This window comes from Lissotriton helveticus, chromosome 1_1 (assembly GCF_964261635.1).
Source record: "Lissotriton helveticus chromosome 1_1, aLisHel1.1, whole genome shotgun sequence".
Lineage (NCBI taxonomy): Eukaryota > Metazoa > Chordata > Amphibia > Caudata > Salamandridae > Lissotriton > Lissotriton helveticus.
Genome location: NC_136057.1, coordinates 92,124,090 through 92,146,795, shown reverse-complemented (window position 1 = coordinate 92,146,795; position 22,706 = coordinate 92,124,090). Strand labels below are relative to the sequence as shown.

The 22,706-nt window shown below is 41.6% G+C and overlaps 1 protein-coding gene across 1 annotated transcript in view; it reads left to right on the top strand.

Annotated features, from left to right (window-relative positions):
- The window catches only part of LOC144755576 (uncharacterized), a 193,832-nt gene extending 182,465 nt beyond the window's left edge, over positions 1-11,367 (top strand). Inside the window, 1 exon segment of the mRNA XM_078644701.1 lies at positions 10,201-11,367. Within this exon segment, the coding sequence (XP_078500827.1) occupies positions 10,201-11,163 (963 nt within the window). The 3' untranslated portion in view covers positions 11,164-11,367.
- Positions 11,368-22,706: the final 11,339 nt, after the last annotated feature.

Genomic DNA, 22,706 nt, shown 5'->3' with positions numbered 1-22,706 from the left:
AATACATGTTATTCCTTCGTTCCAGTTTGCATTCTTTAACAATCTCTGGTTTTAAATCCACAGATGATTGAAGAGTGGGCATGGAAGACAAAATAGTGATCAATAATAAGCAAATAATTGAAAACTATTAAAGGACCGATGCTAAAGAAGTAAAGTTGCTTCAGAGCTCCAACAAGAGAAAAGTATCTAATGAAAAGATGTGGTGAGAAACTTGGATTAGAGTAAAATAAAGAATGTGAAAGCAGTTTCTCTAAATAGATTTCCTGCTGCTCTAATGGTATATGAAGAATGCCCTGGAGATGCCAACCCAGGGCAGGGAAGACCATCTGTCTGAACCAGAGAGGACACCCATCAGTCTAAAGTTCTATCCGATCCAAGAGAAGATAATACACACAGAACTAGGGGGACTTGAAGAGTTTTTAACAGACCTCAGCAAATGGAACACTTGAGCACCATATCCAGTGAATGGTCTTTAAATCAAAAACAAATATCTGTTCATCACTTATACAGTGTTAATGAAGCTGCTTAAAAGACCAGGTGGTCAGGTTACGACTAAGATATCTGCTAGTTATGAACTAGCGATCTGGGACCAAGGGAAGGAGAATGAGGGAAAATAAATGCCCCTCTGTGACCAATGACCTATTGCTTGTAGTCCGGGTCCACATGTCCACTATCATCCTTGCCCATTAGATGTGACCTCAGGTACTTTTTACCAGACAAGAACTGCAAAATCCTTAACATCCTCATTGTAGTCTTATATACAGACATAGAAGACATCCGTAAGAAGGGTGACAAGAAACAATGTGCTGCTACTGATACACAATAGTATTCTGAATGTTCATGCCAATACATTATTGAATATGTACCTAGCTTTGAAATACTGAACACCAACCAAACACCTGATCAGTGCTTCATTAACTCATAAATAAATAAATATGAGAAAAGGGTTAGAGACTTAACATGGATGTAATGAAGAGGCAATAATCCCATGAGATGCTTCCCCATTAGTACCAGAGGCTGCTGATATTAATGTTGTCGGGTGAATTACCTTGCCTACAGAGGTTATAAACTGTGAACTCCACAGAGAAGTGATCTTTGGCTAAATAAATGTCCAAGTGTTAAGTCAAATAAGTGCAGCACATTTGAGTGGATGATGCTAAACACATGCTGAATAAGATTTAGTATTGTCTTATGGTGTGTCTGCTAGCAAAATCCCAACTTGGAGTTATTAACTTCAGAAAGAAATCTTATCTCATAATGGAATGTATACAAGCCAAAACCGAACTTGGAGATATTAGCACCAAAAAGAAGTCTCGTACATGCTCTGTATGTGAGAAGAGCTTAAGTTGTCTATCCAGTCTCAGTCAGCATCAGAAAATTCACACCGGGGAAAAACCTCATATGTGCTCTGAATGCCACAAAGGTTTCCGATGTAAATTCAGCCTTACTCAACATGAGAGAATACATACAGGAGAAAAACCTTTTCATTGCTCTGAATGTCTGAGAAGCTTCAATTGTAAAACCATTCTCATTCAACATGAGATAACTCACACTGGAGAGAAACCTTATCAATGCCCTGAATGTCACAAAAGGCTCACTCAAAAAGGCTATCTCCGTCAACATGAGAGCACTCACACTAGACAGAAACCGCATCAGTGCTCTGAATGCCTAAGTAGTTACCAATGTAAATCAGATCTCACTCGACATGAGAGCTCGCATACTGGGCAAAAACCTCATGCCAGAAAACCTTCAGTCGGAAAACCCTCTCACCCGGCATGATTTAACCCATACTAGGCAGAAATCCCATCAGTGCCCCAAATGCCACAAAAAATTAAGTCGTAAATACCTTCTCACTCAACATGAGAGAACCCACACTGGAGAAAAACCATATCACTGCTCTGAATGCCAGAAAAGATATTGGCTGAAAAGTGGTCTTAAAATCCATGAGAGAACTCACACTGGGGAAACACCACATCAGTACTCTGAATGCCAGAAAACCTTTAGTATGAAATGCCACCTTACTGTTCATGAGAGCACACACAATGGGGGAACCTTTTCGGTGCTCTGAATTCCTGAGAAGCTTTAGTTATAAAATAATTCTCACTCCACATATAAAAGCCTATACTAACTAAAATAAATGTATGAGTGTTATGAAGGCATGTAAAGATTCAGTGGGAAGATCCATGTAATAAAGGAAAAGTGTTAGTAGTGTTCTGAATGCCAGAAAAGCTTTATTCAGAAAATTCATTTCAATGAACATGAAAGAATGCGTCCTGTGCCAAATCCTTATCACTCTTCTGAGTGTCAGAAACACTTGAGTGGTAAAATGAAAGCCTCTCGACATGAGAGAACCCACATTGAGTGAAAAACCTTAAAAATATACCCTTTGCCAATAGCACTTTTCATATCCATTGCAGTGGTTGTACAGCAGCTATACTAATAGCAAAACTGGTTTACTTCCACTCTCAAAAAACTGATGCCGATAATTCCTCAAATAGGTCTTTGGTTCTACCAAGTACAGTTCACAAGCCCCTCTTCTAAGTTTCATAGGTAACCTTCGCAACAGCTTTGAGAATGACTTGATGTGTTCCTTTTTTCTTTTAAACATATCTTTATTGTATATTTTATAGTTTGCGTTTTTAACGCACCCCTCCAAGTGGACAGTCCATTCTTAAGATTAATTCATGTCACGTCTTATACACAGATCAAACATTTATACATGTCTTCTACGTGGGAAAGATAGGAATATACCTGTGGAAAAATTTACCCAATTGGCGCCCATTCCCACATCTTATAGAGAATAGAAAGATACTCTACTATCCCTCTTCAAGTGTAGCCACCCACCCGTCAAGGGTGCCCACACCCTTGACCCTTTCCTCCTAGCCCCTTTGCCTTTTTTTGCATATACTGCCACTTCCGCATGATAAACAGCCATTAGATGAGTGAGCCATTGTTGGACCGAGGGTGCTAAGAGGTCTTGCCATGCCGTAGCCAAGCTTAGCTGAAAATCTGTCATTATAATAAAAACAAATGCCTGTGCCTGGCTAGGGATTGATTCATTACTAATCCCCAGTAATATAAGTTGCGGGCTCTGTACTATACTTAGTCCCAGTCCTCCCTCCAGGAACTCAGTAATGTCCCCAATGAGGCCACCTTGGTCTGGGCAGGTTGTAAACAGCGTATCAAATGCGCCCCGTATGAATGGCATCTGGAACAGTGCTGGTTTCTGGTTCCACCCCATTTAGCTATTTTCCCCAGAGTGTAGTACAACTTGTAATCTGTTTTAAAATGCTGTACTTGCAGAGAGGCAGAAATTAAGATCATCTGTGCCAGATTTCTGGACTCCGAGTATTATTATGATGGCACTGTTACAGGTTAAAGAAGGACAGAATGCTTATCATAATGCGATTACGTGTGTGACGACATATGGCACAGAATCCAATGATATCAGAAAGATTGTTCTTAAGAACTGGCATTTGATTAGCAAGGTTGACTCACAATTAGAGAAACCGCGTTTTGCGTTCAAATGTGGGGGAAATCTTAGAGATCTTCTAGTTGGGGCGTACAGTGAACCTAAAACTACCACGTTACAGGATATGTGGGGTCTTATGCCAGTGGTGGGTCATTACCCATGTGGGCACTGTGCCACCTGTGCTACCATTTTAGTGGTAAAATCATGCATTCTAAACGATAAGCAATGGGTGTTGAAACATCATTCTAACTGTTTGTCGAGAAATGTAATTTACTGTATCCAATTCCCGTGCCTATTATTTTACTTTGGGAAATCTACACAAGAGGTGAAAAAACATATTTATTTAGTTTCGGTTGAATCGAGCAACTGACTAATTTATATCCTAAATGCTGATCTGTCCTGAAGGTGAGTGGCTTATTCTCCCGTTGTATTTGACTGATTATGTAATCCATGACATTTTACTGTCCCGATCCTCGGCACTTATGAGTGCAATGCTTCAGTCATCGGCCGTAATAGTCTATTAATACTTCCAAGATGGCGGTCACGCTGTGCCGTCTCTCACGTAAAAAGGGTTAAAGTTCAGCGTGAGACTGGCTGTTTCAAACGGGCTTGGAGATTGATTCTTCATGCATAATACGAAATGTGAGTACAGTATTAGTTGTCTGGTTTGTAAGAGAGTATAAGGATAGATGAAGTCGGCAGTGATTAGATTAGTTTGATTTTTCTTTTCTTCCCTTTCTATGGCTACGAAATTATTGTTGTAGACACAGGTAAGAGTGACTGCTGCGTTGGCCTTTGATTGATTTTGGCATCCTACGATGATATGAGTAACAATTCTGAATTTTAATATTGACCTTATTCATTGCTTTAGAGACCTGTTTGAGAAGGCAGGATGGAAATGCAATTGGATATATAGAGTAAGGATTCTATGTTGCGGTGTTGGTCACAGGTTCGTGCACTGTGGGCACATTGGGTGTTTTCAATTGGTTTTCTCTCCCACACATATTGGTGGAGTTTTAGTTGTAGTATCTGGAGGCTTGTCTTTCTAATTAGGCATGCTTGGTGGGTCAGTCACTGAAGTTGGACTCACTGTTTTCCGATGACGCTAAGAAAAAAACCAAGTGGCAGGACAACCTGAATGGCCTCAGGCAGTTTTATGTTTCTTGGGTAACTTCCTGAAGGAGATTGAAGGAGGGTCCAGGGGACCAGGATTAGAATGAAATGTTTCCCATAATATTATCTTTACCACCGAATCTTTCTTTTCCTTCGTTTGCCTTTTTTTTCTACCCTGGTTTTTACATGACGGTTGGAGCCTGGGGCACTTCGGGAAAGGTGGAGTGGGTGGCATCAACAGGGTCAGATCTATTTGCTTGTTTGTGGTGGAGGTGGTCAGGGGGTGAGTGCCGTAGGGTGGGTTGGGGGAGGGGTTGGATGGGGTAGGGGCAGGGGAGGTCATCAAAGTAGACAGGGACAGTCATGCACAAGGGTGTCACACATTATGAATGAGTAATTTGCAGATTGCAACTATTAACATTTATGGGTTAAATGACCCCATGAAAAGGCGTGGGTTAGCCCTTGATATGCTTTAACTCAAGGCAGGCATGATTTGTGCAAGAGATACACATTGAGGGGCCTAGGAAGACACTGTTAGAGTGTTTAGGGTACCAAGTGGTAGGTAGTACTTCACAAGGAGCATGTAAACGGGGGTGGCAATTTTTGCGTGGAAAGGCTGGGGCATGTTCCTAAGGGTTCGGGGAGACAAATATGGATGCTGGGTTTGAGTGGTTAAACTCTGAGTTATCATTATGGCCACGCCCGCTTATCATGTGTGGGGATTTCTATATCAATTTGAATGTGGATTTGGTAGACACGGGCCCTTGAAAGTATAAAGGTCGTACATCTAAGACTCTTCGGTCTCTGCTGGATCTAGGCTCCACCCGTGTTCTAAGGGACGTTTGGAGAAAGAAATATACCTCAGATCCTGGTTTTACATATATGACGTGAAGTTTTCCAATGGGAAGATCATTAATATGCACGCTAATATAAATGTCCCATATCCGCCAGAATGAGATCATTGTCTTTGCAGAGCGAAGCCCCTTCTGGGATTCCTTTGCCAAAACCATTTAACATGACCAATATGCCTCCGTGACAATCATCACCATATTTGTAAAAACATCTCTGTTGGTAGGAAACATCCCAGACATAAATGCTATTATAATGACACCTCTTGTAAAGACACCTGCCAGTGATCTGAATGTCCTTGCCAATTATAGACTGATTTCTGGCCTTTACCAGTATTACTAAATCCTGGACGTGTCTTAGTGACTTCTAGCCAGTCATCAGGCACCAAAGAAGTATTAAAACTATCCTATAGAACCTCTGGTAAGCATCCCTCTCGACCGGGGATCACCGTAAAAGCTGCATATTGATCCTCCTCATCCTGTTCGCAGCTTTATATACAGACAACCACATAATTCTCTCTTCTCAGCTTTACACCTCTATTGGGCTCAAATGTGTTTGACTTCAGTTGCTCAGATCGCATTTAACTAACTGCAATGACCAACTCTTCACCACCTACAATGGCTCCACTCACTTCTATCCCCGACAGCACCAGCAGTGGCTACCAAGTATGCTGACAATACCATAATACACTTTAAAATCCCAAAAGAACTAGAGAAAAAAGGTAACTACATCATTGCCTCCAACACAAACAGAAATGGTCGACAAGCAATGCCTTGGAATCTTTTTCAACGATGAACTGTACGTCTCCACTTGCATTGTCTTTTTTCGTCCTCTTCTGCTGCCTTTGTGGACACCCACACTACTGTATGGAGGGTCCAAACTCATGAATGTCATGTCAAACTCAATAAAAGGATGAGGATGCAAAAAATGTATAAAATATTATGCTGACAATCGCCACACAGCCAAGTCGTCGAAGCTCCAACAAGGCGATCTGGTATTTGCCAAGTCGAGTAATCATCACAAGCATGATACAGACTTAGCCCCTCAGCTTTATGTGATCACTGTTGTCCATGGCACCAGGACTACGGCTTGGTGAGATGAGCACACCATCACTCGCAACTCATCATATTTCAAGGCTCTACTAGGAGGAGAGTGTGAGTTAGTGAGGAGAGATGACAAAGATAACTCCAGCAACCCTGGGATACTTGATGCTGGAGGAGAAAATCACGAAGGCAGCACGAAGTTCTCTTCTCCGCGCACCTTTGCATTACTAGCCCTGGCACACACAGTACACATCACTAGGGACTTTACTAGTAAGGCAAACATACCAATCATGGCCAACCAATTACATTACACTTTACACAGGGAACACTTGTACTTTGACACTGATCAGCAGTGGCAAAGTACCCAAAGCATCTATATTGGCAACACTATGCAGAAAAAAAAAAGTGCTAAACTACTGTAAAATTTCAGGTACCATTTCTTTGCAGCTGCAGCATCATTTAGTAACGTGTTAATACATGCTACTATTTCCCAAAACTATTAATTTTGGGAAATCAGTATAACCAGTTTCAGTAAGATTATGGGAAACAAAAATAAACCAGCATCGGCAAAGCCAGTAGGTCTGAAATTCCTGGTCAGCTTTTTAGTTTTGTCAATGTGCGAATTGTTTTGGCAAGGTTTTTGTAAAACCTTATTGGTGTGGGAGCTGCCGGGCCCCTCACCATTATAACAAACTTTGGCAAAAGCAACAATTGTTTTTGGTCTCCAATAGCATACACTGCCACAGTAGTTACTGGCATTGAGCAAAACTACTGTGTGCTGATATGCTCCTTGTGAAAGCAGAATGCTGTCACTCACAGATAAGCCAGCCGATACAGAGAGAGAGAACATTTTAATAAACGCAAAGCATCATGGTCAACACCAGACCAAATTAAGGGCTCAATTATTAAAGGAAGTCTATGTCCTTTGCGTTAAGTGCAGCTATACAGCTTAGCTTTCATGAATTCCCAAGAATTTACAGTAGGACAAGAAATAGTACCCCTAGAAAATACTTGTGAACTGCATTTTGTAATGAGCAAATATGCATGTGTATCTTTGCTCATGCGAACATCTGAGTGTTTGCAAGTTCACTTTCCCGCCAACCACTATTTTCCCCAACTCTGGAAGAAGGTTTACGTCTGCCATTGTAAGGAGTAAATTTCCAACATTTCTTAGTATGGGAAAAGATCAGAGAAGAGTTGTTGAAAACCTTTAAAATTTGCAAGTTAGTAGGTTTGCACAGACTCAAAGGGGCATTCTAACCCTAGAACTATTGCTTACCACTACCTTCAGCCCCAGTATGTAGATCTGCAGAAACGTGGCAACATAAGAGGACCGCAAGTATTCAAACACTACTCTGGTATGAGCCCTGGCATAATCTGAGCGGCTCTATCCGAGCTCTTATAGAAGGAGATTGCTGCCATAATTTGTCACCACACTTCATGGCACTAAAGGGACAAGTGGATTTTGTTACAGGGCAAGAAGATTTATGAAGCAACCTGCCCCTTGGACAAGTATATATTGTATTAAATTCGACAGCCCTGGTCTAGATTATGTGACAGGATGGGGTTGGCTATGTCTTTGGCATATTTAGCTGCTGATTGCAGTTGTGCAGTAAGCTTTTTCAGTGTCTTTTTAGGCTCTCTTTTTCTGTCTTGATTACCTGGGTTGAATGTGATCTCTCTTAATTTTGAGAGGTTTATAGTAGAATCTATGATGATTCATTGCTCCAGAGACGTATTTATAGCTATTGTGTATATTTTATAAGTTGTTTCTGTGTGGTGAGGGTATGTTATGTAAGATTGGCAAAGGTCATCAATGTCCACCTTTAGCATTTGGTTTGTTGTCCTGTTAAGGCGTATAGTTTTTTGGCAAAGGCATAGAGATCCATCTAGGTGTGCTTGATACTACGTGTTTGTAGGGGGTTGGAGTTCTATGTGGTCTCCTAGTTTCCTGAGCCGAAGTAAGTCAACTGCCAGCTTAAGGTTGGCAATGATATTCCAAAATTCTTGTCTTATCTTGTCTATTGTTGACTCTATGTTGTTAGCACATGCTTGCCCGGTAGAAGTAGCATTGTTTGTGGTGCTGGGAAGGGGAGACTCTTATGAGGGTGTGCATGCTTGTTCTTTGAGATATTGCTTGTCTGGTTTGGTGAGTTGTGCGAAGAGGTATACCGCACAGTGAGTTGGAGAAAGTTTTGATCAGACACTTGAATAGCTTACTGATTATTACTGATGTGCACAAAACTGTTCATCAGAATTTTCATCTTTACACCTCCTCAATCTAGTGTTCCAGTGTTCTCAAGCTTTCTTTCTCGAATGCCTAGAGCCCTCTGATCCCTCTCTCAAAATGAACTCTGACTCTGTATGTCTGTATTAGCTAATACATGTTATTCCTTTGTTACAGTTTTCATTCTTTAACAATCTCTGGTTTTAAATCCACAGGTTATTGAAGAGTGGGCATAGAAGACAAAATGGTGATCAGTATAATTGAAAACTATTAAAGGACTGATGGTAAAGAAGTAAAGTTGCTTCAGAGCTCCAACAAGAGGAAAGTATCTATGAAAAAGATGTGGTGAGGAACTTGGATTAGAGTAAAATAAAGAATGTGAAAGCAGTTTCTATAAATAGATTTCCTGCTGCTCTAATGGTATATGAAGAATGCCCTGGAGATGCTAACCCAGGGCAGAAAGACCATCTGTCTGAACCAGAGAGGACAAGCATCAGTCTAAAGTTCTATCCGATCCAAGAGACGAAAATACACACAGAACTAGGGGGGCTTGAAGAGTTTTTAACAGACCTCAACAAATGGAACACTTGAGCACCATATCCAGTGAATGGTCTTTAAATCAAAAACAAATATCTGTTCATCAATTATACAGTGTTAATGAAGCTGCTTAAAAGACCAGGTGGTCAGGTTAGGACTAAGATATCTGCTTGTTACGAACAAGCGATCTGGGACCAAGGGAAGGAGAATAAGGGAAAATAAAAGCACCTAGGTGACCAATGACCTATTGCTTGTAGTCCAGGTCCACATGTCCACTATCATTCTTGCCCATTAGATGTGACCTCAGGTATTTGTTACCGGGCAAGACCTGCAAAATCCTTAACATCCTCATTGTAGTCTTATATACAGACCTAGGAGACATCTGTAAGAAGGGTGACAAGAAACAATGTGCTTTTGTTACATAAAAGTATTCTGAATGTTCATGCCAATACATTATGTGAATATGTACCTAGTTTTGAAATACTGAACACCAACCAAAGACCTAATCAGTGCTTCATTAACTCATAAACAAATATGTATGAGAAAAGGGTGAGAGAATCCACATAGATGTAATAATGATGCAATAATCCCATGAGAGGCTTCCCCATAAGTACCAGGGGCTGCTGATATTAGGTTGCCTACAGAGGTTATAAACTGTGAACTCCACAGAGAAGTGATCTTTGGCTAAATAAGTGTCCAAGTGTTAAGTTGAACAAGTGCACTACATTTGAGTGTGTGATGCTAAACACATGCTGAATAAGATTTAGTCTGGTCTTCTGGTGTGTCTGCTAGAAAAATCTCAACTTGGAGATATTAACTTCAGAAAGAAATCTTATCTCATAATGGAATGTATACAAGATAAAACCGAACTTGGAGATATTAGCACCGAAAAGAAGTCTCATACATACTCTGAATGTGAGAAGAGCTTTAGTTGTCGATCCAGTCTCAGTCAGCATGAGAAAATTCACACTGGGGAAAAACGTCATCAGTGCTCTGAATGCCAGAAACGCTTCACTCGCAAACACCATCTGACTCGACATGTGAGAACTCACACTGGGGAAAAACCTCATAAGTGCTCTGAATGCCACAAAAGTTTCCTGTGTAAATTCAGACTTACTGAACATGAGAGAACGCACACTGGAGAGAAACCTTATCAGTGCCCTGAATGTCACAAAAGGTTCACTCAAAAAACCAATCTCAGTCGCCATGAGAGATCTCACACTGGAGAGAAACCGTATCAGTGCTCTGAATGCCTAAATAGTTACCAATGTAAAACAGATCTCACTCAACATGAGAGAACACATACTGGGCAAAAATCTCATAAGTGCTCTGAATGCCCGAAAACCTTCAGTAGAAAAAAAGTTCTCACCCGGCATGAGTTAACCCATACTGGGCAGAAATCCCATCAGTGCTCTGAATGCCCAAAAAACTTTAGTCGTAAATACCTTCTCACTCAACATGAGAGAACCCACACTGGAGAAAAACCATATCACTGCTCTGAATGCCAGAAAAGATATTGGCTGAAAAGTGGTCTTAAAATCCATGAGAGAACTCACACTGGGGAGAAACCATATCAGTGCTCTGAATGCCGGGAAAGCTTCAGTTATAAACTCAGTCTAACTTTACATGAGAGAACTCACACTGGGGAGAAACCATATCAGTGCTCTGAATGTCACAAAAACTTTAGGGAAAGAGCTAGTCTCACTCACCATGAACAAACACATACTGGGCAAAAACCTTATCAGTGCTCTGAATGCCTAAAAACTTTCAGTTATAAAACCAGTCTTATTATACATCAGAGAACTCACACTGGGGAAAAACCTTATCAGTGCCTTGAATGCCAGAAAAGCTTCAGTGTGAAAAGTCACCTTACTGTTCATGAGAGAACACACAATAGGGGAAGAACCTCTTCAGTTCTTTGAATTCCAGAGAAGCTTTAGTTATACAATAATTCTCACTCCACATGTAAAAGCCAATACTAGCTAAAATAAATGTATGAGTGTTATGAAGGTATGTAAAGATTCAGTTGGAAGATCCATGTTATAAAGGAAAAGTGTTTATTAGTGTTCTGAATGCCAGAAAAGCTTTATTCATAAAATTAATTTCAATAAAAATGAAAGAACGCGTCCTGTGCCAAATCATTGTAACTGTTCTGACTGTCAGAAACACTTGAGTTGTAGAATGGATGCCTTTCGGCATGAGAACCCACACCGAGTGAAAAACCTTAAAAATATACCCTTTGCCAGAAGCACTTGTCATATCCATTTTAGTGGTTGTAAACCACTTATACTAAGAGCAAAACTGGTTTACTTCCAATCTCAAAAAGATGACGCTGATAATTCCTCAAGTAGGTTTTTGGTTCTACCAAGCACAGTCCACAGCCCCTCTTCTCAGGTTCATGGGTTACCTTTGCAACAGCTTTGAGAATGACTTGATGTTTTCCTTTTTTTCTTTTAAACATATCTTTATTGCACATTTTATAGCTTACGTTTTAACGTACCTCTCCAAGTAGACAGTCCATTCTTAAGATTAATTAATGTCACGTCTTATACACTGATCAAACATTTATACATATATTCCTATCTTTTCCACGTAGAAGACACCTGCGGAAAATGTACCCAACTGATTCCCATTCCCACATCTTATAGAGAATAGAAAGATGCTCTACTATCCCTCTTCAAGTGTAGCCACCCACCCGTCAGAGGTGCCCACACCTTTGACCCTTTCCTCCTAGCCCCCTCGCTTTTTTTTGCATATACTGCCACTTGCGTATGATAAATAGCCATTATACGACCGAGCCATTGTTGGACCGATGGTGCAGAGAGGTCTTGCAATGCCGTAGCCAAGCTTAGCCGAAAATCTGTCATTACAATAAACACAGATGCCTGTTCTTGGCTAGGGATTGATTCATTACTAATTCCCAGTAATATAAGTTACGGGCTCTGTACTATACTTAGTCCCAGTCGTCCCTCCAGGAACTCAGTAATGTCCCCAATTAGGCCACCTAGGGCTGGGCAGGTTGCAACCAGTGTATCAAATGTGCGCTGTATGAATGGCATCGGGGACAGTGCTCGTTTCTGGTTCCATCCCATTTAGGTATTTTCCCCAGAGTGTCGTACAACTAGTAATATGTTTTAAAATGATGTACTAGCAGAAAGGCATACATTAAGATTGTCTGTGCCAGATTTCAGATAACCTTTGATCTTTCCAGTGAATTTCTAGTTGTTTTTAAAATAACTTACAGTAATATTTTATTACCATATGTAAAGCCAACCCCCCCTCCCCCATGTGGCCAATCTCCCCGAGCCTCATAAGACTCCATCACCCAGGGCATTTTTTTTTAAAGGAGAAAGGGGCCATGGGGCCCCCTCCCCGAACTAATCTAGGCCCTGTGGAGACCAAACCTGTGGCAAAAATGTAGAACAGAAGGGGAGCGGGGTCATGGGGCCTCTCCCTGAGCCTTAAGAAGACTACTACCTTTTATTTCCCACGAATCATGCAAAACACTAGTAACGGCACTGGCCTTGTCCAGGTTGGATTGCAGCAATGCATTGTATGCTGGGATACAAATCCAGCATGTGACAAAACTCTAGCGTCTACAGAACGAAGCAGCTAGGTTGGTGCTGGACATCCCCAGATCTGAGCCGGTTGCCCACAGACTAAGAGCCCTCCACTGGCTACCAATGGAGAAAAGGATAAGGTTTAACTCAGTTTGCCTAGCCTATTAGGACCACACTTTTTAAATCACATCTGAAACGTTATGAGCCGGCCAGGAGCATGAGATCTGGTCAGGCAACATTGATTCAGGTCCCTAAATTCAAGCAGGTCAGTTGGATGGGGAGGGGGGGAAGCTTCCTGTTGCAGACTGCCAAGACCTAGAACCTTCTTCCTATTACAATAAAAAATAGCCCCTCGCTACTATCATTCAGGAAAGCTGTAAAAACCTGGCTTTTTACCTCCAAGTTAGAGCCTTACATCAACTTAGCGCCTAGATGCCCCTGGGCATTTGTGTGCTTTTCAAATCAATCAATCAATCAATTAAGGCCCTGGAGACCCCAACACCCAGGGCTGTGTTTTTTTAAGGGGAGGGGGACCCCTGTTTGTGCCTCATTAGGCCATGGGGACCCCATCCCCCAGGACCCCTTGTATTTGAAAGGGGAGTAGGTCTGCATGGCCTGTCTCCCTGAGCCTTGTTCGCCCCAGGGGACCTCATCCCCCAGGGCTGTGTGTGTATGTGTATGTATATATATATATATATATATTCACATATTCACTGAAAAAAACATAGGTTTCAGGAGTTCTATAGTTAGGAATTAGCTTTTACAAAAACTTTGAAATTCACTCAAAAAACTATAAGTTTTAGTGGTGTTATAGTTAGCTGGACATTTTATTCATACAAAACCATTGAAATTGCTCCTATATAGTTAGTTGTACTAACTATATTTCGCGCACCCGCAATCCACTGCTGATGATGTCACATATTAGATCATTCATGACATGGTCAGTGACATCACTGATGACATCTCATTTTTTTTTAAAAAGTCGCGGGGGGTCCTTGTGGGACCCCCTGAGCAGGCCTAGGGGGTCAGGGTGCTTCTACCCTGCCCCCTTTTTGAGTTCTACATGTTTGTTTTTCTGCTGGCCTGTGCCTCAGTCTACCGAGGCACAAGATGGCTGCCAACAGTTTCTGTTTTGGAGTGTTGACAGACATTGGAAGCCAATCAGAATGCAGCTCGCGCACTAGAGGTGCGCGTATAGTACGTGTACGGTAAGCGTACCGTAAGCGTACGGGTAAGCTGCTATAGATATATATATTTTTTTGAACCTAAATTACTCAAAATCCACTGGAGCACATATCTTGAGACATAGCAAAGGCACATCGGGCTACCAGTCCCTACAATTTTGCCAAGTTTGGTGGAAAACCATTCAGCCTTTCGGGCTAAAAGTGAGTCCAACCGCCCTGTGGAAATTAACATGGGGAAAACACGTTTTGGGACCCCCCTTTTATCTCGGCCACCGCTTACCGAATCCCCCCCAAACTTTCAGGGAAGGAGCGGAGCGGGCCATCTTCTTTGAGAAATTCGCGAAGATTCGTCCACCGGCGCCAAAGTTATTCCCAATAGAATGTTGCGATTTCCCTATGGAAAACAATCCTAACTATATATACCTACTGGCTATCGCCAGTAGGTAATATATATATATGTGTGTAATAAAAGGGGAGAGGGGCCACACTGCCCCCTCCCCGAGCATATTATAGCCCTGTAGACCTCTTCCACCAGGCCTTATATATTTTGAGTCAGAAGGGGTGTGGCCCCCCACCCTGAGCCTTTTTAGGCCCTGGGGACCTCATCCCCAAGGGACATTTTTTTTTTAATGGGAGGGGGTGCCATAAGGACCCCTCCCTGAGCATATTTTGGACCTGTAGACCCTATCCCGCAAGGCTACACTCTGAATCTGTTCACCTCAATTTTTTAGCACAGGATTAACATAGTGCCACCAAGCCCTGTACATATATACATGTATATACACATAAATATATATGTACATAAATCTCTATATATGTATATATATATATTTTTCCAACAATTGGGCTCTGAAAGGGCACACAGCGCTCTCCCCCACCATGTTGTAATGCATTCCTGACTTTCATTCAATATCCACCATGTCCGACGAGTTTCAAGGCTGTTCCGCCCTTTACTCATGGACTCAGCACAGAGGGAAATGAAAACTCACTGCTGCTTACTTTCCGACCCTTTATTGAAGGACTGGAAAGGCTTCTGAAGGGAAATGCTTTCCTTTCGTTGAAGCACGCTCTGCCAAGGTGAACAACAGCACGCAAACCTGACTTTCTTTCCTACTTAAGGATAATTGAAGCTGCAACCAACAGGGGGACTGAGCCTACTTATGGCGATGACCTCACACCTCTTCTGGACCACAATCACCAGCATGCTGCTGGTTGTCTTGAAATGTGCCACGCCCACTGTGGGCGTTTTTTCCTTCAAGAAAGGGTCAGAAAGTAAGCAGCTGTGAGTTTTCATATCCCTCTGTGCTGAGTCCATGAGTAAAGGGCGGAACTGCCTTGAAACGCGTCAGACATGGTGGATATTGACTGAAAGTCAGGAATGCGAGCGTCAGCAAGGCATTACAACCGGATGGTGGGGGAGAGCGTTGTATGCCCTTTCAGAGCTCAAGGGCTCAATTGTTGGAACATATATATACACACATATATATATATACGTATATATATATATATATATATATATATATATATATATATATATATATATATATATATATATATTACCTACTGGCGGTCGCCAGTAGGTATATATAGTTAGGATTTTTTCTCTATGGGATTTTTGAAAATTCTATGTCTAATAACTTTGGCGTTTGTGGACGGAATTGGCTGAAATTTTCAGGAAAATGGCACATTTTGTTTCTGAGCAGCCCTTGAAAATTTGGGGGGGGTTCGTCAAGGGGGGGCCGAGAAAAAAGGGGGGTCCCAAAACATGTTTTTAACATTGAGTTTTCCATAGGGCGGTTGGCCTCACTTTTAGCCCGAACGGCTGAATGGATTTGCATGAAACTTGGCAAAATTGTAGGGACTGGTAGCCCGATGTGCCTTTTGTAGGTCTCAATATATGTGCTACAGTGGATTTTGAGAAATTAACGTTTAAAAAAAGATATATATCTGTAACAGCGGACCGGGCAGCGCTCCAGGACGCGTACTTTTCGAGCAATGGAGCTTTGTGAAGCGAAGCTGATTGGTTCTCCGGCGTCTGTCAACATTCCAAACAGTCCGTAGCAGCCGCCATCTTGTCTCTCGGTAGGATCGAGAGACAAGAGGAGGCGAAAGCGAAGGGGCAAATGACCATAAGGGGGAATAGTAGATCCTCGCTGACCCCCTAGGTTTGATGTGGAGGTTTTAAAAGGGCCCCGCGGGGCAAAAAAAATAAATAATAATAATAATCGAACGGCTGAATGGATTTGCACGAAACTTGGTAAAATATTAGGGACTGGTAGCCCGATGTGCCTTTGCTAGGTCTCAATATATGTGCTCCAGTGGATTTTGAGAAATTAACGTTCAAAAAAAGATATATATCTGTAACAGCGCTCCGCTTCGCGTAACGGAGGTTTGCGACGCTGATTGGTCATTCTGTCACTGGGCTATAGTTGGGCTACATCTGGCTGATATTTGGGCTACATTTGTTTTTTTTCGTCTCTGGCGGCCATCTTTGGGCTACATTGGGCTACATTGGGCTTCATTGGGCTACATTGGGCTACATTTGGGTTCCAACATATATATAGGCCAATGTAGCCCAATATATATTTTTCAAAGTTAATTTTCGTAAAAACCACTGGAGCATATATCTTGAGACATAGCAAAGGCACATCGGGCTACCAGTCCCTACAATTTTGCCAAGTTTCGTGCAAATCCATTCAGCCGTTCGAGCTAAAAGTGAGTCCAACCGCCCTATGGAAATGAAGGAAATGAATGGGTAATTTGTAATTAGCAAATAGCTCATCGCAAACTAGGAATGGTAAAGAATCGTTATTTATTCCTTAAAGTTCGCTATTTAGGAAATGCAAAAAACTTTGATGATACATATGGCGGTTCATCTCTAACAAGATAAGAAGCATAGGGATAGATTTATGATGACTGGCGCATCACCAGGGATGTGTTAGTCATTCTGTGCCGCTGTTCCGTCACCTATGGTGTGCTGCATTTACAATGCGGCGCATCATGGGGCAAAAACAGCACAGATGCGTGATGTATCTGTGCCGTAAAGGTGGCGCATTGCTGGAGTTGAATCGCAAGTGTGATGAAGCTCCAGCAAGGGTCGGGGGTGCCCCTGTCGCAGGGTTTCTGTTCTCACACAGAACTGTGGACAGAGGATTGGAACCTCGGCGAATTAGGGTGTCCCAAAACTCACCTTAGTAATCAAAAACCCCTTAGCAAGCTAGGTACAGTGTCACATTGGATATAACAAACTCTCAATGTTTAGACAATCCAGAATATGAACTTATAGTACCTCAGGATACGTGGAACTCATGAACAGTCGGTCGTTATATATTTCTTAGAAACCAGAACATGGAGTTAAGAAGAACACATGTGTATTTGAAATGTTTATTTACTAATGCCGTCTTCTCAGGCGTAGTATCTTAGATAATACAAGTACACATATTATCAGTAGCAAAATTACCAGCATAGTTACTAGTACATAAAAAGCGAATGGTGACAGTATGTTAACATGCTGTAAATGAATAAGAGTTAGCAACACTTATAAGCAGCCGCGGGCCGTGGAGGGAGTTACGGTGGGGCAGGGAGGCGGGGAGGGGGAGGGGCAGGGTGGAGAGGGCTCCACCCTGCTTCTCCCCCTCCCCGCCTCCCTGCCTCACCGTAACTCCCTCCACGGCCCGCGGCTGCTTATATCTCACCCTCCCTAATACACATATTATATTATTTGCTAAGAAGGTCTCTTTGTGTTGGTTTAGGGCGTGCCCATACTTTAGTGTCTTAGATTTGAAGGAATCACATCAGCATACACCAGCTCTCTCTTCATGTGAACCGCATCAAGTGTTGTGTATGTGTGTTCGGCAAAGCAATATAAAACCCGCCTCATGCCCAGAATTGGCAGAAGTTGCACTTATGTTATGAGTATGAAGTCGTGGAGATCCGACCTCATAACAATTCTGTATCGTGTTGTTCTTGAAACTTTAGCACTCGCTGTACAGATATAGTTTAACAAGCAAAGCAGATAGTAGAGCAATAACATATTATTCTCATGTAAACCACGATGAACTACTAGGTTGAAAGCTAAAGCAACAACTAAGTGTCGTGTGCAGAAGTTGCAAAAAAGGAAAAATGGCGTTTAAACCGGTAATGAGCCCATGCTAACTTAACACGGTGTAAAGATATGCAGGACGTAGATGACACCTCCCCATGATCCGGAAACGAACTGAATAAGATAATAGAAGTGCCATCTCATGAGAGCAGATTGCAAGTTTATATGTGGACGGTCCGCAAGGTAAAGCATTAAAAACTAGGAAAATTTAATGCTAAAGAAAAATAAAACAGCCAAGTACTTTATCGAGTCTTAAGCCAATAGGCAAGGTAAATAATAAAAACTTGACAAATAAGTCAATGAATTGTCAATGAAATGCTAGTACTCAGCATATCAAACATGAAAAAGGTCTATGACATAACTGTGTATGCAAAATAAGCTGCAACAGCCTCCAATAGGAAGTCACCGTCTTCATCCGAAAACAGTTCAGCCATCCAATTTAAAAGCGGAAAAGAACATACGTGCTCTCCCAGCACCGGATCCTCTATCACCATCAGAGGACAGCTCGGTGTGTTTTCAAGAAAGCTCTGTTCCAAGAAAGACTGTGTTGCCGCCAGTAAATTCCAGGGACCAATTAGTCCACGCATCAATGCCACAGCCATAATCCTTTCGCCAGGACAAACCAACTCGTGAGTAATGATAGGAGTCATCAGCTGATTAAAGTCGACGTCAGGAGAAACCGGTCCGCAGAGACACAAATCAATGGCCCAATCGAAATCACAGGTCAGGCAGTGAAATACAGGCTGGACACAGGTGAAGTAGGAGAATCGAAAAGATAATCCATATGCCGTGCTTAATATCGCCGACGGCATTGTGCCATAATATTCTAGCATGCGATTGCGGAACAGTGTCAGCAGCTGCAGGGCGGGAGGTTGCATAGGAGGGACATCCATATTTAAAAATGTAAAAAAGCACAAGAGCGTCCGCTGGTAATGCAAGTAAAAATGGCAATCCATGAAGCAGAGTGGAAAAAATCGAATGAAAGAAAGCAGGGATGACTCCAAAGATTTTCTCAAATGAAGTCACGAGACCACTGGTAACAACTTTAAAAAAGTGCGCCAGGGCCTTTGTGGAGGATGCGTTAGAGATAGTCCGAACCATCTTGCTGAAATGGAAAGGCAAATCTGAATTGAAAAGGGTCTGCACCTCTGTACGGGTGTTCGCTATGTGAAGCACGAAAGTTTCACGGGCCGAACTCAAGGCCACCTCTCTCTGAGACAAAAGAGCTCTTATTCTTGCCATGCCGTTGAAATCTGCTCCCAAGGTTGGTATTTGTGGCGAGATTGAAAACTCCCTATGTTCATGTGTGGGAGGAAATAGAACATTTCTGCAGCAAATAACCCGTTCACTTACTGTTACGATAAAAGGAATACTTTTAATTAACCCAGAACAATCTTCATTATTGAGCATCAAATAACTACCATTTTCCAACAACTTGAACGTGGGGATGATAGCAGGAACTGGCGTGCCTTGCAACACGCAAGCCATATTTGGTCGGTGTTTGTTGCATGAACCGTGTAACTGTATGTGCCTACACATTAGTGAATGATCTGGCGTCTCAGTGCATTCCTCTCCATTCAGATAAACTTCTTGATCATCTTTGAAACATCTGTATGTGTATGGAAGCGACCAGACCTCATGAAGAAAAGCACTACCTAAAGGTTCATAACGACCTATTGGTATATATTTCATACAATTTGAAAACTTATATAAAGCAAAAGGCAGCGTTATTAAACCGTGGATAAGGCACGTTGCCAAAAAACCCGCAATCCTCTGCTGATGATGTCACTGAGCATGTCATGAATGATGTAATATGTGACATCATCAGCAGTGGATTACGGGTAATAGTATCTCTAGTTTACTCCCCTATAGCTGTCTTTCTTTTAACATAAGTGTCTGTTTCCTTCCCTTATACTTACTGTTTTTGGTTCGCTTCCGGTTCGCGTACCGGCGAGCGAACTGGGAAGCGAACTAAGAGAAATAGAGGTTGGCACAGTTCCAAATATTGTACCAATTTTTTAATAACGGGGAGGTAGTTCTGAAAAGAACTTTTTTTTTTATTGTTTTTGTTGTTTTATATTTTTTTTATTATTTTTCGGAACATTTTTTTACTTTTTTTGAATTTTTCTGAACAGTTTTTTATATTTTTTGGGGTTTTTCTTGGAGGGGGCAATGAAAACGATTCATTGTAAAGGGCTCAACAGGAGCAACAAAACAAAAAAAGAAGTATTTATTATTTTGGGCGTTTCGTACAAACTTGTATATGATAGTCAATAGCTCTGTTGATCAGAGTGATGCTTCTTTCTCCGTAGGAAATGAATCCATCGCAAAATACGCAGATGTGTTTTACTTCACCAAATTTCATTTGTATATTTGGCACCATCTCCCTGCCCTCTGGTCCCGTTACTTCCGGTACAACAGATCTTCTGGCCATAATAGGGAGATTATCTAGGTCGTTCCGAAACTGTGCAGCACTGTAGTTGTTAGGATGCCACCTAGTCATATGGCGATGCATTGTGTAGTTTCCGAAACTGTATTTTTTCTCGGTTCCTCTGGACAGTCTATCTTGACATATAAGGCAAGTTACGTATCTTGCATTTACTTTTTTCTGACCTTTGGGAATTTAAAAAAATTGCCAAATGAAGTTTTCTTTCCGGTGAGACGTCCTGGGCTGCTCAGGCAAAAACTGCCTCTCTTCGTGCTCGTCGTCCTGTTCCTCTTCTTCCTCTTCTTGTTGAATTATAACTTGAGCAGGTGGTCCACTCTTCCTTGGATGTGGTGGAGGTGGTGGGGAAGCACCAGCTGAAGCTACTAAAGAAGCCATTGCTCAGTGATCACAAAGGGTCTTTCTCTCACAATGATGAAAGTCAGAGTGAGGAAAGAAGGAGGGATTTTCATCATTTGGGAAAAACAAGAGTTCTCAACCAATGAAAAGTGTTCATTTTAGATTATATGACCTAGTCTTACATCATTAGGAAACCAAAAGTGAAATGAACCAATGAAAAGTGTTATTACCAAGTCACATGACCTGCTGTGTTTACGTTAAGCGCTTTGCAGGGCCTCCCGGTTTGCTTCCAGAAACCTGCGCTTTGCGACTCGCTTCGCGTACCAGTTCGCTAACGTAGCACGTCATATGACGTATCACGCGACAACGCGAAACGTCATGCGGACGGGAGGCGTCACGATGTTGTTTTCTAACGCGGCAGTTGCGGTAAAGAAACGCTTACCGGCTCGCGGTCTATTTCGCGGCATCAAGGTCAGCTAACGGGAAGCTTCCCGATTCGCGAAGCGGGAACGAAGAAAAAAAAATATTTTAAAAAAAAATTATTCATAAACATATAAAATATATTTTTGGATTTAAAGAAGAATACATTTTACAGCTACAGATATTAGCTGTTAAAAAACCAATGAAATTCACTGAAAAAACCATAGGTTATAGACCATATATAGTTAGGAATTAGCATTTACAAAACCTTGAAAATTCACTGAAAAAACCATAGGTTATAGACCATATATAGTTAGGAATTAGCATTTACAAAACCTTATTTTACTCACACAAAACCATTGAAATTCCATATATAGTTAGTTGCACTAACTATATATCGCGCACCCGCAATCCACTGCTGATGATGTCACATATTACATCATTCATGACCTGGTCAGTGACATCACTGATGACATCACTGATGACATCTCAAATGACATCACTGATGACATCACTGATGACATCTCATTTGACATCAATGACCACATCACTGATGATATCATTCATGTGACAATACAATGCATCTCCTCACATTTTAATATAACCTCTGTTTCACCCAGTGTTAAATACAGAGTATAATTTTTGAAACCATTGACACACCAATACTAGTTACTACATACGCACTCACTGATTCCTACGTCTACACACACCTTCACTCATTCACCCATACAATCATTCATACATACAATCACTCATCTTTACAACACTATCATATGCACTCATACACCTATACAGACAGTCACAGTCTGCCACTCATCCATGGAGTTACTCACTCACCTAGTCAGTCATGTAAAGAATCAATGACACTTCCATTTTCTTGTCTATACAGTTAAACATAGAGCACCTTACATTTTCAAACATATACTAACACATACTTACCTTCTTATACAATCATTGATACAAGTACACATTGATCTGCACAGAGTCACACACCTCCCAGCCAGCCACACACACACTCAGTCTCCCATACAAATACTTGGGCAATCAATCAATAACCCATATAGTTACTCATACAGCTACTGATCAACACATGCAGCAGTTTACAGAACAACAGACATAATGATGCACAAATTAAGACAGTTTAGTCACTAACCCATGCACTCAGTGAGACACATTTAATCACTCACTCATACAGTTAGTCATGCACCTACTAAATCCTTCGTCCAGACACTTACACATCCACTCAATCTTCAATATGTAAGACATATTTAAACTTTACAGAAACAAAAAAATCACTGGATGTTGTTATCAGTCATGTCATCAGTGATGTCATTTGAGATGTCATCAGTGATGTCATCAGTGATGTCACTGACCATGTCATGAATGATGTAATATGTGACATCATCAGCAGTGG